The following is a 17,305-nucleotide window of genomic DNA, read 5'->3' as shown; positions in this document are numbered from 1 at the left end:
CCCCTCGTCTCTCCCAGACTTTGGCCTTCTTTCTAAAAATAAAGGCTGGGTTCCTAATCCACCTCCCCATTCCATGCTCATCTTGTGTATCTAGATAGTCTAAGTGATGCAGGCGCTAGTCTAGTCAGCTTGGTAGCATGGTGTTCTATGCTGCTTTCTATTGCTATGATGAAACACCGACTTGGGAAGGAACAGATATTTTTATCTGGCAGATTATATAATCCATCCTCAATCTAGTCAGAGCAGGAACTCTGGTAGGAACTGAAGCAGAGTTCATGGAGGAAACTGCTTGGTTGCTTCCCATGGCCTTTTAAGGATGTCTCCTTATACAACTTGGGACCCCTGCTCAGTGTGACACCTCCCTGTATGTGCTGAACCCTGCCACGTCAGTCATGAATCAAGAAAATACCGTAGGCTTGCCTACATGCTGATCTCATGGGAACATTTTTTCCGTTGAGATTCCCTCTTCCCAGGTGACTTTAGCTTGTGTCAAGTTGACAAACTAACCAACATACTTGGGAATGTCTGAAGATACTGTCATGCTACTGTAAGATTTAAGTGTCTATGAGAACACAGTCCTGTCTGCTGTCTTGGAATGAGATGTCCATGCTACTTTCCTAGATTTGGGTGTGCTATAGCTGCTTACCCTTTGGGCAGTACATAGTTCAGCAGAAGAAAGAGAAGTGCTGCACACAGTGTTGTTGATGAGCCAGATAATTATGGGGAATTGTTTCACTGTTTGCAGATAGGCATCTCTTTATACTGTAGTATTTAAACTTTTTTTTTTTTTTTTTATATCTATATGAGTGTTTTGACTGCATGTATTCCTATGTACCACGTGTTTGCCTGGTGCCCATGAAGGCCAGAAGAGGGCATTGGATCCCCTGGAACTGGAGTTAAAGAGGGTTTGTCAGTCACCATGTTGGTGTTGGTAATTGAACCATGTCTTCTAGAAGTGCAGCTAGTACACTTAAACACTGCATTATATCTTCAACCTCTATTAAGGTATTTTTAAAATAGGGCTTTTCGGTGTTTGTGGGGCTGGGGATTAACCCAGGGCCTTCCATGCTTGTGCTAATAATAATAAGCAAGTTCTCTACCATAGAGCAGCAGTGTAGCCTTGGGCTAAGCTGTCCTTGACCTTAAGGTAGAAATGAAGATGTTATGTGAGATAAGCAGGCTCCCTTCCCACTGTGTCTGCACACATGGTCAGGTGGTTGTCATGGAGCATAGATCACGTTCCTTGGCTTTTCTTCCTGTTTGGTTCTGATGGTTGTCCTCCTCCTCGGTTTGCAGTTCTTCTGGTGTTTCCCTCATTTTGCACTGGTTTAGGGACTTGATACTCAACCATTTACTTTCAGCATTTTCATGTGTTTTGTAAGGGCAATTGGCCACTAGCATGGATCAGACAAATTGTTAGGGATGATAATCAGCATTGGCTGCTTCCACTTGGTCCCTTTGGCTATTTTTTACTGATGTTTGGGTATAAAGATTTAGAGAGGGAGAACATTGTGTGTGTTTGGCCTTTTTTTATGCTTGTTAGAATCTTTAAGCATGCAGCTTTAAGTGTATAGTAAGTGATATACCTGTGCTCTTATGCTAATTATAAAACAGTTTTCACTTACAGAAGAATTTTTTTCCTCTTTAAAATACCTTGTTTCCTCTAGAGATAGAGACTCCCTACTCCAGGGATCGTTAAGTTAGTAGAATTGTTAATTAGCCCATGATGGAATGGGCTTGAGTCCCTGGCCTTTAGGGGCTTGGGTGCCATGATACATGCCTGCAGTCCCAGCACTTGGGAGTCAGAGGCAGGAAGGTTGACAGTTCAAAGCCACCAGTCATGGATGACTTAGCAAGGAGGCAAAACAGCCATGAACAAGGAAAAGGAAGAAAATTGATGGGGGAACATGTTCAGAACGATGTATTTTCTTGGTACTGTGTCCCCTAAGCATGTGTTTGGATACATTTTATTTCTGCCAATTGTTAACTTGAAAATTCCCCCTCATCATGTTCACTTGATAAGTTGTCAAGGAAAATGAGAAATAAAAGTAGGGGCATAACTAGAGTGCTTGTCTAGCATACCTAGACCCTGGGTTCCATGCCTAGCCTTGAAAGCCCCCCCATGGAGCCCTGGGTCCTTGGCAGTTGGGCCAGGGAAGCAGTGTTAAGATGGAAAAGCCACATGCCTCAAGTCTGAGGCTCTGGTTGTGAGTCTTCAGGTATTTGTTGTATGACTTTGGGAGAGTTACTTCCTTTTTCTGAATTCTCCCATAAATAGAATTGCTGTAAAAATGAATAGAAATTAAACTCATTTGTTTGAATGTACACAGTAGGATCACTGAGTGGTGGCTTTTAGGATAGTTGTGTGCCTGTGCTCCAGGCACCCTGTGCCAGATCCTGAGTTCAGTTTTGGCAATGATCTTGGCAGCGAGGAGCCAGGGAAGTGCAGAGTCTTGTTGTGGATTGTATAGCTGGTATTCACATTTATCCCATGCCCACATTAAACACCTGATAGGTAGAGTCTGGCCATAGTGCACTTAGCACCTGCTTCTTGAAGGAATGACTACAGTGCACAGGCAAGAGAAAGAGAAATAAGTAATAATTTTTGGTGAGGGAAGCACCATGTGACCAACTTTTCCATTCAAGTTCTTCCCCTCCATTTGCTAAGTCTCTTTTCCTTCATTTCTACTCTCCAGTATGTTACAGTGGTTACATGTGTTGTTGCCTGTGCTATTCTGTGGTCCAGAGACAGATGCTATTGGTAGAGCAGCAGGGCATTGGTGCTTTTGCATATCTTAGGGATGACTTAGTTGATACCAGCGAGTGTTGTAAGGATAGGGGAGGGAAAAAGAGAAGATAGATGTATTAGCTTTTCTATTGCCATGATAAAACACCTTGACCAAAAACAACTTGAGGAAAGAGAATGGTTTATCTCAGCTCACAAGTTAGTCTACCAGTGAGAGAAGCCAGGGTAGGAACTCAAGCAAGATCCTAGAGGCAGGGACCCAAACAGAGACCCTGGAGGAATACTGCTTCTTGGCTTGCTTCCACTTTGGCTCAGCTTGGTGTTTTTTTTTTTTGTTTTTTTTTTTTTTACATTTTAATTTTATTAATTTATTCAGATTACAACTCAAGTTGTTATCTCATCACTTGTATCCTCCCATTCCTCCCTCCCTCCTGCTTTCACCCTATTCCCCTCCCCTTGGTTTAAGACCGAGGGGGACCTCCTCCCTCACCATATGGTCATAGGTTATCAAGTCTTATCTTGGTAGCCTGCTTATTCTTTCTTTGAGTGCCATCAGGACTCTCCACCAAGGGGAGGTGGTCAAATATGGAGCACCAGAGTTCATGTCAGAGTCAGTCCCTGCTCTAAATACCCTAACCACCTGTGTAGGATTGGCCCTGCTCACAGTGGGCTGGGCCTACTCCCCCCCCCCAAAAAAAAATGCCCCCACAGACTTGCTTAAGAAATCTGAGACCGGGAAATGGTGGCCTTTAATCCTAGCAAAGCAGGCAGATTTCTGTGAGTTTGAGGCCAGCCTGGTCTATAAAGTGAGTCCAGGACAGCTAAGCCTACAGTGAAACCCTGTCTCAAACCAGAAATCTAGAAAAACCCTCCCAAGAAATCTGATGGAAGCATCTTTTCAGTTGAGGTCTTCCTTCCTAGATGATTATAGCTTATGTCAAGTTGATGAAAAACTAAGCACAGTGGACTTTATGTCTCCTTGTTTCCAGATTCGCCAAGACCCTACAGCCACCTGGTTCCATGTGCTGTGTTGTTTGAACAGGATCCTGTGACTTCTGAACAAGTCTGGGCATCCATTCTGTTCACCCAGACAGGTCTGGCTCTTTGGAAGTTCCTAGTGTAGCTTTAGTTCCTCATGTGGTGAACTGTTTGTGGCCTCCAACCCCCATTTTCAGAACCTTGTTATACAGTCCTGTCATCCTGGGGCTTTGTTAAAGGGTTCTGTGGAGGAGGGCTGGGGTAGGGCCAAGCCTTCATTTGTAAGGAGTTCCCAGATGGTAATGGAGAGCAGCATTTCAGTTCCCAGGCAGAGATGTGTTCAGATTTCAGAGTGCCTGCCAAGTGTGCCTTGCTTATCTCACGCCTTGGGTTCTAGGTGGCCAAGGCTTCGCTTGAGGAGGCATTTGGTTTCTACTGAGGTAGTGTTGCCTTAGCTGGGCAACACTCGGTGTCCTCTCTATTTAGCTTACTGGGCTGCACAAGGAATTTGGAGAGCTTATCTCTGTGATCTTCTATCAGTTTTGGGTCCTATCTGGACTTTGGACATTGTCTAAAGATTTGCACTAAGGTTTGAGTAGTTAGTGTTGCAACTGGAATACAGCTATAAGACTTGGGAATCAAGGCTCATTAGCTGTGAACTGGAGTTTGGGAAATATTTTAGGGCATTTACCTGATGCCAGGCAGTGGCCAGCCATGAGCACATGGAACATCTGCTTTGCCAGACTTTTCCAGGAGTTGATGAGTGGAGAACATGGTTACCTAGCCCTGAGGGTATTGTCAAAAGCCATTGCCAGGCATCCATTCTGATCACCCAGACAGGTCTGGCTCTTTGGAAGTTCCTAGTGTAGCTTTAGTTCCTCATGTGGTGAACTGTTTGTGGCCTCCAACCCCCATTTTCAGAACTTTGTTATACAGTCCTGTCATCCTGCTGCTAGAATTAGCAAGGCTTCCTTTTGTTTTCAAGCATGCTGACCTGCCTTGCTGTGGATTTTTTTTTTTCTTTTCTCATGGGTCATAAACTTAAAGCATTGTTTCATTTCATTGTTCCAATAATTTTTAAGTAAAATGTGAACTTTTTCATCAACCATGTAGATGAAATAAATCGTTATATTGAACATTTGGTACACAGATTGAATATTTATTATTAAGGCAGTAGGAGAATCTGGGAGTTGGAGAGGAGGCTAAGACCGGATATGAGTTCTTGGGAGGAAAGCACAGTGGGCCAGTCCTGTCAGTGGTCACTTGTCAGCTGGTACCTCTGAAAAGCAAGAGATAAGTCAGTCTTCAGTAGACCCATCTTGCATGTGCCAGCAAAAGTGGCTTTTCTTCATGGTATGCTGGAACCAAGCATGTGATGATGGAGGTGGGGATGACTGGCCTTGGACTTGGAAGATGGCATTTGAGTGTGGACTATTCGCTCTTGGGTAAGTGTCCTCATAATCTCCAAGTCTTGCTTTCCTCATCTGTGTGGTATGTGTGATTGCCATGTGAGGAGATGCTTAGGGAAAGGATGTAGTTTGTTCTCGAGATGTTTGCTTTCGCAGTCATGGAGAAGCTGGGTATCTTTTTCACAAAGTAAGAGTATACTGAAAAGCCGGAGTACAACTCAGTGCTTGTGAAGTGTGCATGAGGCCTTGGTTTTTATCCTAGCACAAAAAAGTAAGATCTTTCTCTGTCTGCTATGGCATTTTCAATGCCACTGTGACATAGATTCACTTTATGGTGCTTCAAAGCCAGATAATTTGAAACAATGGAAATAGGCATCAGCACCATCTCACAGTTAAAAGAACAAGGCTCAGGTGGGGCCAAACAGCTAGCCAACACACTAGTCCCTGGAACACAGGGCTGGTGCTGAGCTGCTTACATGCACCAGCTCAGCGCCATTTCCCACAGGTAGTGAGGAAGATTAGAACCTGAGAAGTTGGGTTGGGACAGGAAATTTGTGTCACTTTTAAATAGATTAAGCGCCATTTCAGATTGACTCACCTTTGACCTCTTCCCAGAGGATGTCCTGAAGAAACTTCCCCAGGGCCTGGCCATGTTGCTGGTACTGAGCTCCTGACAGCTTGATGCCAACGTCGAAGGGAGCGTTGAACTAGAAGGTAGGGTTGGGAGGGCCTGAGGCCTCATCCTGCCTACCTTGCTCCAACCTGTCTTCCCATCAGGGAGGCCTGCCCATGTTTCCCCTCTAGATATCTGAGTGGTCTGTGAATGTAATCTTAAAGCCAGAAGAGGTTGCTAACTGGTCTAGTACTCTCCCTGTCCTCATGGCAGAAGCCCAGAGAGGCTGGGTGGCCTCCCTCTGTCACAAACAGAGGTGATAGCCAAGGATTTAGAAAGCAAGACTTTGAAATCTGCCCAGCCCCAAGTCCCTGCTCAGCATGGGCACAGGCTCTATCAGGCTGCTTGGCACCAGGTAGAGATTAGGCTTCTATAGCAGATGGTAGCCTGTTCCTTTGCAGTTTTGGCCTGCAGGAGATAAAAGAGTGGCATGGATGTGTGGAGTGCTATGGTGTTTTTAAGGTACCTGGGGCCCTTCTAGCCTTTTCTTTAGCAAATGCTAACTTTTCTTCTCACACTCCATTGTCAGTGCAAGCTGGTCAGATCACCTAATCATCATGGAAGAAAACCACACACACATTAGGAGAGTTGCCTAGGACTGAACAGTGGGGGCATGTGAGAAGTGGCAGCATTCTAGGTTCTCACACAACCTGGTAAAGGCCCTTCCTTGGTTCAGGATCCATCTGTTTAGTGGGGTGCAGGTTGTTGGCTGTCTCTAGACCTGATTTTGGAGAAAAAAACCTTTGAGGAGGGATAGAGCCCCAGATGGGAGGGAGGGCAATGGTCATATTCTTTGCCCATTGTGCTGCGGGCCTTCCCGTCTGCTTGTGCCCGGGACTTGTTATGCAGGCCACATGTCTGGCTCCTGTTGAGAATCATAGGAACTAGGAAATGTTACTCCCAGGCCTGTGTGTTTCCCTATGAGAACTAAGTACAGGGCTCTTGGGTGTGGGTGGCCACCTGCCCAGGGTGGACCTGGTTGTATTGTAAGACTGTGTCCATGCCATGTTAGTGAAAGAACCTTAACCAGAGAGGAAGATGGGGGAAGGAGTACAGCAAACCTTGACCTGATGGCCTTGGTCAAGTGAGTTCACCTCCCAACTTGTGTTTCTTATCCGCAAAGTTTAGCAAGTAATGCTAGCCTTCCTTAGTTCACAGGGTTTTGTAGAGAGTAAATGATTCATGATAAGGGTAGAACAGGGCCTGGGGATGTGGTCCCTGGTAGAGTACATGCCTAGCAATTGTGAATCCCTAGGTTGTACCCCCTGCTGCCCAGTTAGTCATGGTTTCTGTGTTGAAGTTTGAAGTTGCTGCATGCAGACACACAGTACTGGGACTGGCGTTGTCAGGTGCTACTTCCAGTTCCCAGGGAAATCCTAGGTGAGCTGCTAAGCGACACCTATGGTCTCTTAATTCCTTTCCCTCAATCCTGCCAGCTAAAGCTGTTTGTGGTTTTTCTTTACTCCATGCAAGATTTTTCAGAGCAAAACTGAGTCCATTAGGCCACAGGTGTAGGCTAGTCAGCCTGCACTAGCAGCCCTCTCACTTTTCCATCACCATGGCAGGCCTGAAAGGCCATGGGGACAAACAGAAGGGTTCCTTCTGTCTCTGTTTCTCTATCTGTGCTTTCTGACTCTTTGTGACCCCTGGGATCTGCTGATGTCTTGTCTTTGCTCATGGCTGCTCCCTTGTCACCCTTGTAGCATAGTTACCTGTGGATATTTTACTCTTGGGGGAAAAACCCTAAGCCCCTTATGGAGCTGTTGGTGCTGGGCTCCAGTCGTTGAGTAGCTTGAAAAGTGTGTATAGTTTAGCCTCTACCCCCAAACCCTTTCCTGCTACAAGAACATACTGATGCCTGGGTACCAACCCTGATTTCCAGCTCATCCTCTGCCCCTTCTGCCTGTCCTCTGCCCTCTGGGTGGAGCCAGCCTTCCAGAGCTCGTGGCTGTAGTTTAGCTGGTGGCTTCTTGGATTCCTTTTTCTGCTGGAAAGGAAAAGAGGGTCTCTTTATTTTTCTTAACATTTAAAATTAGTTTTAGCCTTTTTGAGATGAGTCTCACTATGTGGCCCAGGCTGGCCTTGAACTTGAGGCCCACTGGTCCTTATCTCCCCTTACTTGTGTGCTAAGATTTTCTTTTTAAGGTCTTAAATCTGCATATCCTTCTAAAAGCAGAATTGGCTCATAACAAGAGGCCTCCTTTATGTTGTGAAAAGGCGTGAAGCCCAGAGAGATGGAGCCACTGTTGCTGGTTATAGGCAAGAACAGACCCCAGGTCAGGATGATGTGAGGCTTGGGGAGATAGGCTTACCTGGGCTTTCTGGTGTTCTGGGCTCAGGAAGCTGGAGCCTGCCATGGCCACATCCACCCAGAAGATGCTGAGGAGAAGCAGACTGCAGATGGTCCCTGAAGACAGCATGGCCTTGGTGGTGGGGACAGATGGCCCTGGGGAGAGAGGGTCTTCTGGTATCATACCTCATCTGGATGATATGCCTCAGAATTTGCTCAGATTGGATCCCAATAAGTTTCTAGAAGTAAGGGTAGGACTGCTGGGTAGAAGCAAGGCTCTCTTGTCCCCATCTTACAAGGGTAGGAGAGCTGAAGGCTTGAACGCTGCCTTTTCTAAACTATAGAGGCAGAACATGATGTGCTGGAGGGCTGTCCATTCAAGTGTGGCTTGTCCTTAGGAGACTGATAATAGAGCTAATTAGGCTGACCTAGGTTGTCCACTGTTCCTTTTGTTCAGTGAGCTCACTGACACCCAGTGAAAATAAATAAGTGGCTAGTAGTAAGTAATTTAGAAGCACGTGAAAGCACGCGTGTTCATGCAAACACACACACACACACACACACACACACACACACACACACACACAGACACAGAGACAGACAAACACAGCAGAGAGAGCCTACCTGGAATGCCTGGGGATGTGGTGCCTGCTGGCTGGCTGCTCCTTATATAGGAAGCCTTGTGTTTGTTCGGATCCGGTAGCCTTGGCTCTGAGGCTATGTAGTTTGTGTGGGCAATATTGTGTTCCTTGGGAACTAAATACTCTTCTCCCCTGCATGTTAAAGAACAACAGTAGAGGTCCTTACATAGGAAGCCTTGTGTTTGTTCGGATCCGGTAGCCTTGGCTCTGAGGCTATGTAGTTTGCGTGGGCAATATTGCGTTCCTTGGGAACTAAATACTCTTCTCCCCTGCATGTTAAAGAACAACAGTAGAGATCAGGGCCCTGAGACGCATGCAGCTGGCTTCTAGTGGGGCATCATCTCCTAATGTCTCTGTGGAGCCCCTGTGAGCTTGGCCCTGGTGGAGGGGTGGCAGGTGAGAAGCTCTGAGGTCTGGCTTAGTTGTGGTATGACCTTGGCTTGCCCCCTTCTATATGAGATGGTGTTGCCACCAGGAGAGCTCCAAGATTTTGACCAGCTTTTCCCTGCCACTGAGGCTATTGTGGCTTCCACACACTGACCACATTGAGACTTGCTTCTGGGGCGTTCCCCAAGATAGGCTGACTGCCTTTCCTAAGAAGCAAATACTGGGGATCACTCACCTGGTGGCCATGCTTTATTGGTCTTCTGTGTCATGCTTGGTCTTACTGGTGATTTTATTTTTGTTTTTGTTTGCACTGTTAGGCATAGTTCCCCAGGGCCTTATATTTGGTAGGCATTTTCCACTGAGCCATACCCCAACCCGTTCTGGTGTTTGCTAGCCTGGCAGCTTGCCTCTCTTGTCTAGTAGTTATCAAGGCTCTAACACAAGGGTCCTCATTGTGGAGGAGCAGACGAAATGGACTTGGTGTAGGAGTCCTGCAGTATAGCTCTGACAGGGGACAATCATTGGAAACGTTTCCCACAAAGATCCCCTACCCTTGCCTGCTAGCTCTTTGAGTACTGAGTGACAGTATAGGTGTGGGAGCACTTTATATCTGATAATGTGGCCTGCAGGAGGCAGCTGTGTTAAATAGTGCCCATGGCTTGACACACATAAGCCAAGGTCTGTTGGCTCTAGGACTTGCTACTTCTGGAAGGCTTCATGTAGTTGGATACCTTTCTATGATGCACCTCAGAAAAATAGGGTGGGGCAGTGGTTTCTGCACACCTAAGGTAGGGGCAGGTGGATCTCTGCGTTTGAGGCAAGTCTGGTCTACAGAGTGAGTTTTAAGATATCCAGGCCTATAGAGAGAAACCCTGTCTCAAAAACAGAAGGAAAAATAGAAATAAAAATAGGATGGCCTGAGGGCTGGGTCCTATCAGTGTCTACCTGGCGCAGTACAGGCTCCTAACTCCTGATGCACTGCTTTCTGTCCTGTCCCTGCTGCCACAGTGATTGTGCCAGTACAGCTACAGGGTCAGTCTGGATGGATGTCCAGTTAGGGGGCCATTGATAGCAAACAAATGATTCAGGACCCCATGATATCCTGACCTACTAGACAGTCTTGGGAGGAGATTGGGCCCTTATGTGGGAACTCTAGGTACAGGTAAGGCATGAGCTGGGTTGCAACTCCTCTGAGAAAAAAGACCATCTGGCAAGGGTAGCTGAAATCCTATGTTTAGTCCTAGTCTCACATAATTCTATTACCAGGCACCTTTATAGACCTGTCACCATGTGAGTGAACTTAGAAACCATTTGGCCCTGAGGCCCAGAGGAGCTGACGATGGAGGTGGTGTGGAAATACCTGCAGCCCTCCAGTGTGTGAGGACAGCACCCATGGTGACCAGGCATTGGCTGAGATATGAGGCTTGTCCACTCAGCCCCTGGAAGCCTCTGGAGGCAGGAGGTGCTGTGTTGATCTTTGATAAGGCCACAAGCGAGTAAACACACAAGTTGCTAGCTATCTAGGGATACCCTCTAGTCACATACCTTGCCATCCAAAGTGTAGTTAGTGGGGAGGAAGGTCTGGCGATGGAAGAAGAATGGAGGGAGAAGGTATGAGAAAATAACCACCACCCACAGCTGTGTAAGAGGGCAGTGGGTGGGAAATGCACCTCTATCCTAGCAGTAGGGGCTTGGGGAAGACTGTATGACTCTAGGAAAGGATTGGTCCCCCGCCCCCTTTTCTGAAGATTTACTGATGTATATGGGTATTTTGTTCTGCATCTATGTCTGTGCACCAGAAGAGGGCATCAAATCACATGGGACTACAGTTTTGAGCTGGGAATTGAACTCAAGACCTTTAAGAACAGCCAGCATTCTTAACCACTGAACCATCATTCTAGTTCTTTCTCTCCTTTTTGATTGTGACCAAAACCAATGTTACATCTCCAAGAATGGGAGCCAGGCTGTTCTCTCCTGGCAGCAGGTGCCCCAGTGTTCCCTGGATGCCCACTGTACTAATGGCCTCAATATGAGGACCAGAGGCTGTGGGATAGGGGGTTGGGGAACAAACATTTATTAGCTTGTCATTAACGTCATTGATTAGTAGTTGGCTCAACAACTATTTTGTATTTTTAAAAATTATTTTATTGTATATGGGTACTTTTTCTGCAGAAAAGAGCATCAGATCCCGTTACAGATGGTTGTAAGCAACCATGTGGTGGCTGGGAATTGAACTCAGGGCCTCTGGAAGAGCAGGCAGCGCTCTTAACCACTGAGCTATCTCTTCAGCTCCTGTTTGTGTTTTTTAATGGCTTATTCATTTATTTATTATTATACAGTATTCTGTCTGCATGTGAGCCAGCACTCTAGAAGAAGGCACTAGATTTCTTTATAGATGGTTATGAGCCACCATGTGGTTGCTAGAGATTAAGAATTGAACTCAGGACCTTTGGAAGAGCAGCCCGTGTTTTGTATTCTTAATCAATTTGGCTAAATCTTAGTCTCAGGCTGAATGGGGACAGGGGGAGAAAAGTCAGACATGATGGCTCATGCCATACCTATAATCTAGAGCTTGAGACAGGAAGATTGACACAAGTTTGATGCTAGCCTGGGTTACAATGTGAGTCAATGTGAGATCTAGTTTCAGTAAACAAAGGCAAGACCAAAATAGGTAGACTACATTTTAAAGTATGTAATATTAGTCAGGAGGGTTCTTTAGAGAAACAGAACTGACAGAATGAACTTAGGTAAAGGAGATTTATTAGAGTGGTTTATAGGCTGTTGTCTGGCTAGTCCAACAATGGCTCTGCCGACAGGCCAAGAATCTGTTAGTTGTTTAGACGTGATGTGGATGTGTTGGCTGGTCTTTACTTTACTTTTGAATGGAGAAGTAGGCTCTAATGCCAGTGAAGAATGCCACAGCAGGATAGGTGAACTTGCCTCAGGGTGAGGGCCAACAGGCAAAAAGCAAAAGCTTCCTTTTTCTGTGTCCTTTTATAGGGGCTGCCACCAGACAGTGTGGCCCAGATTTAGAGTGAGTCTTCCCACCTCAAATTATCCAACCAAGAATAATTCCTTAGCTGGGCATGGTGGCGCAGGCCTTTAATCCCAGCACTTGGGATGCAGAGGCAGGCGGATCGCTGTGAGTTTGAGGCCAGCCAGGTCTACAAAGTGAGTCTAGGACAGCCAAGGCTACACAGAGAAACCTTGTCTTGAAAAATGGAAGAAAGAAGAAAGAAAAGAAAGAAAGAAAAAAACAGTCCCTTCCAGGTATACCTGCTTGGATTTTAGTTGACTCCAGATGTAATCAAGTTGATGACCAAAATTATTTATTACACATACATGACTGTATTTAACGGTTATGTCCAAAATATTTTGTTTTAATGCGTGATTAACGACGAGTTGTTAGTGAACTCTGACTTTTATCGCCTTTGAATCCAGTAGATATTTTGTTTTTGATCCTGCTGCAGGTGCTTTGTAGTGTCCAGGCTTCTGTGCCTGCAGTGCTGGCACTCTTTGGTGTCCTCTCAAAGCCCAGCATCTCCCACTGACTTTCTTGCCCTTCCACCAGCTTAGAACTGCAGCCCCAGCCAGTTGCAGTTTTTCTATCTTCAGATTCTATCCAATGGTGTTTGTCCTCAGCCTAATGCTGTCTCTCCAGCCCCCTTTTTGTGGTGTTTTAAGAACAAGATTTTCCTGTAGGCTTCAGAGGTATCACTGAACGTTATTTAAGATTCCCCAAGATCTTGTACTGAATGCTAGTAACTGCCACCATACATGCCTGCCTAGTCTGGACTCAGAAGCAGTTACTACCTTCTGAGAGCATTTGCAGTTACTGTATTACTTGGGTATGCTGTTTGCACAGAGAAGGTAAGATCACTACTTGGGTTTCTATTTCTTTACTCATTTTCAAAGTTAGGGTTGATTCTTGCTTTTCTTAACACAAAATCATAAATTACATGGTGGCTTTTCAGCTAATTTATTCATTCTGTCCAACGATTTTTCAACTGACTAGCTGATCCTGTGTGCTTTTGAAATGACCCCAATTTTAAATAACTTTCTGTTCCACTGAGATCCCTCAAGTACATAGTGTGCATTTCCTCCTCAGACCTGAAATCAAACATGTGCCTAAGAAGCATTGGTTTCCATTAGTGGGAACTGCATGTGTGTCTCTGTGTGTACACCTTTATATGTACTATGTATACATGATGGTGGTGGTTAGACATTAGATGTCTTCCTCAATTGCTCTCTAGTTTATTTACTGAGGCAAACAGTCTGTCTTTAGAACTTGCAAATTGAGTTTGACTAGGTGGCCAGCTTGTCAGTAATCCTCTGGCCTGGCCACATCCTGAAATTAGGATTTCAGGTGAGCTGCAGCCTGGGAACCAGTTTTGAGACTGTATTAAGTATATTGTACTGGGGTTTCCAATCCTCAGCACTAAGATTAGAAATGAAAAAATTTAAAGTACATTTGGGTGTGTTTATCATGTATATGGGTATACACATGCCATAAGCAAGTGCCTTAACCTGCTGATCCACCTTGTCACCCACCCCCCCCCAACTCCCACCCCAATGCCTACTTTTAAAAGGAAAAATACTAGGCTGGAGAGATAGCTCATGGTTAAGAGTATGTAATGCTCTTGCAGAGGACCTGAATTCAGTTCCCAGCATCCTTGTTGGCATAGTTTGCAACCACCTGTAACTCCAGCTCTAGGAAATCCCGTGACCTTTTCTGGCCTCTGTCAATACTTGTCATTCATGGACACACATTCAAACAGAGACACATACATGGCAGATCCAACACCAACCCTCTGAATTTAATTTTTATATGTTGATGTTTAAGGTCACAAGTTGTTTTGTTTGAGTATTGTAGGAGCAAATGAATGCATTGAAGTATTGCTGGATAGACTGTTTTATATGTGAGGTCAAGTACAAGGATGGTTTGTATGTTCTGTAAATGTTCTGAGTTCTGAGATCTCTTTCTTCTGTTATTGTGTGAGATTTCAGGCTAAAATTGTAGATAGTTTCTTTGCAGTGTTCCTGCTCCAAGTGTCTGGGAGCGCCTGTTCAGTGCAGACACATTTTAGATTGTTATGTCTTCCCAAATTGACCATTTTATAATGTTCTGGTGTCTCTGGCATTTCTCCTTCTAAAACCTCGTTTATTTGATAGAAACAGATACTTGATTCTTTCCTTTTGATGGCTCTCTAATACCTGTTTCAGCATTATTATTATTTCTTCCCTTTGTGTTTAAGGTGGAGCTAATAAAGTCTGCCTTATGAATTTAGAGATGTGTCATTACATAGCCTGGCAATCTTCCTGCATGTGCCTCTGCTGGGCTGTTTCCGCCTCTTTCCTTCCTCCTTCTTTTCCTCTTTCTCTTCTCTTCTTATTGGGTGGGGAGACAGGAACAACTTTTTGCTGTTTTTTAAAGGCTGGTTTGAACTCCTGGACTCATTTGGTCCTCCTTAGGCCTCAGTCTTCTGAGTAGCTACGATTATTGATATACCCAGCTACTGTGGTTTAATATTGTGGGTATGTGGTTATGTGCTGGTATATATACAGGCCAGAGACTGGCATCAGCTGTTTCCCTCATTTGCTTTCCACCTTTCCCCCTAATTTTATCTTTTATATGTATCTATGTATGTCTATATGTAGCTTTGTTTATGTGTATGCGAGTACCTGTAGAGGCCAGAAGAGGGTATTGACTCCCCTGGTGCTGGAGTTACAGAAGTTATGAGCTGTTGGATGTGGGTACTTGGGAAGAGAACTCTGGTCCTCTGCAAGAGCACTGTGTGCTCGTAACCACTGAGCTATCTCTCTAGCCCTCTACCTCATTTTTTGACACTTAACCTGTAGCTTGCTAGTTTGGCTGGAGTGGCTGCCTAGCATGTCCTCAGAATACTGTCTCCATCTTGCTAGCTTTTTATGTAGAGTCTGTCTAGCATCTGCCTATTATTAAGATGATTATTATTATCTCACCAGCCTTGAACTTGCAATGTAGCTGAAACTGGCATTGACCCTTGATTCTCCTGCCTGTCTCCTGAGAGTGTTGGGTAAGTGCCACCATACGAAGCAGGTAAATGCTGCTTGCTAGCCTGTACTTCTAGTGAGAGGTGTGGTATAGTGGAAGAATATTAAGCTAGTGAGAGAATAATTAGAGGACCTGCTCTTTCTCTTTTTGCTTATCCCCGCCATGACGTGAACAGGTTTCTTCCTTGGCCACAAGTACCCACCATTGTACATACAATAACTAATCCATAGGCCAAAGGAACAGACCCAACAAAACACAAATCAAAAACGGAAACTGAGCTAAGTTAATTATTTTTATTTAAGGTACTTTGTTACAGTAACAGAAAGCTAACAACTTTATTTTAAAGATATCTTTATTTTAGCAGATATTGAATTTTTTTTTTCATTAGAGATATTTTTTGCTTTGTGTGATTTCTGATGAGAAGTTAGCTGCTGTTCTTTTACGTATTCTCCTGAATATAGTATGTCTCTAACTGCTGCTGTAACACTGAATGTGCCCAGTTGTTGTGGAACATTAGGGTTTTAATTTTAAGTGTGGAAATATATTTAGCTGTCTCTTCAGATGTCATCCTTCTTTTCCTTTCCTTTCCCTCTTCCCCCATGGGACTTCAGCCATTCACAGGTTAGACCATGGTATTTCCCCACAAGCCATATCAGTGGTTTATTCTCTCAATCTCCTTTTCCTGTACTTGTTTGGTTCCTTCTGATAAGTGTTCTTAAAAGTGTATTGTCCAATCTGCATACTCCTAACCAGGGTATATTCTAGAAATTCCACTGCTGAGTTTTTAGGTATTTTTCTGATTATGTTAATTTTCCTTTCCAGTCTTGAAAATATAGCTATTTTAAAAGTCTTTAGTTGCTAATTGCTTGGTCTGTTTAAACAAAAAAAATAGTGCTGTGTATTCCAGGCTAGCCTGAAATTCCTGTCCTGCCTTAGACACACTCCCCATCTTTTTTTTTTTTCCTGTATCTGAGTATGGAACCCAAGTACTCAAAAATGCTGGGCAAGCGTTTTACATTGAGCCAAGACCCCGGGCATGTATACTTTCCTCTCTTGGTTGAACCATATTGTTCTCTTTGCATACCTGTTAGTTTTGACCTTGAAGTGACCCCTTGGGGCAGTCACTTACCAGATATTCCTGCATATCAGATATTTGTATTATGATTCATAACAAAATTACAGTTGTAGCAATGAAAATAATTTTATGTTTGGGGGATCACCACAACATGAGGAACTGTATTAAAGGTCACAACATTAGAAAAGTCACAAACCAGGCTGGAGAGATGGCTCAGAGGTCAAGAGCACTGTCTGTTCTTCCAAAGGTCCTGAGTTCAATTCCTAGCAACCACAAGGTGGCTCACAACCAACTATAATGAAATCTGGTGCTTTCTTCTGGCCTGCAGGCACACTCTGTGTACTGTATAAAAGGTCACAAGTCACTGATCTAAAGAGTGTTAGGCTTTCTCATACAGTGAAACTAGTACAGATCACTTTGGCCTTGTTCATGGCTGAAGCTGGTTATGGTGGTACATGGCTTTAATCCCAGTACTCACCAAGCCAGGTTCAAGGCCATCCTAGGCTACCTACGTATCCAGCTCCAGGACAGTGAGAACTGTACAGGGAGACCCTGTCTCAAAAGTAAAAAAAAAAAAAAAAAGCTAACTTTAAAGTTAATTGAGGGTGTCTTGGTAAGGTGTTTGAGATAGGACTACAATATGTAGCTTTGCTTGCCCTGGAATTCACTATTGCAGACAAGGCTGGCCTTGAATTTGTGGCAATCCTCCTGCCTCTGACTGGCATTACAAATGTACCCACCATGTCTGACTATCATCTTTCTTGGAACTTTCCCCTGTGTAGTACTATGAAGTTGTTCCATTGACTACCCTCCTGGGTGGATTCCAGAGATTGTTTCAACTACTGCTTTCTGGCCACATACCTTCCTAACCCAAAGCTTTTAGGGTCATAATTTCACTTACTGCAGCCCTGTACCATCTTAACTAATCCTAGAGGTTTAAGTTATAAAGAACCCCTGGTATTGACAGCAGCAAGGAGCATAGGAAGCCAGGATTGTCCTTAGGCTGATAGACTTCCATGCATTCTCTTTGAGCTGAGCAGCACAAGAAAGTTCTTTCCCAAACCTTTTTTCT

The 17,305-nt window shown here is 44.6% G+C and overlaps 1 protein-coding gene across 2 annotated transcripts; it reads right to left on the bottom strand.

Annotated features, from left to right (window-relative positions):
• Positions 1-807: 807 nt before the first annotated feature.
• Positions 808-8,659, bottom strand: GHRL (ghrelin and obestatin prepropeptide). Of its 2 annotated transcripts, none has more exons than XM_084766469.1 (3): positions 8,119-8,659; positions 7,677-7,793; positions 808-5,840 (listed from the first exon to the last, which is right to left on the bottom strand). In XM_084766469.1, the coding sequence occupies exons 1-3, from the start codon at positions 8,278-8,280 to the stop codon at positions 5,718-5,720; spliced, it is 402 nt and encodes a 133-aa protein (XP_084622595.1). In that variant the 5' UTR covers positions 8,281-8,659; the 3' UTR covers positions 808-5,717. The 2 variants fall into 2 exon arrangements, with proteins under 2 accessions (XP_084622595.1, XP_084622596.1); XM_084766470.1 differs by having other exon boundaries at positions 7,677-7,790.
• Positions 8,660-17,305: the final 8,646 nt, after the last annotated feature.

The sequence above is a fragment of the Acomys minous genome (assembly GCF_964271855.1).
Source record: "Acomys minous genome assembly, chromosome: 17".
NCBI classification, from domain to species: Eukaryota; Metazoa; Chordata; class Mammalia; order Rodentia; family Muridae; genus Acomys; species Acomys minous.
The sequence above is the reverse complement of the archived record's forward strand: the minus strand, read 5'-3'. Positions and strand labels throughout refer to the sequence as shown.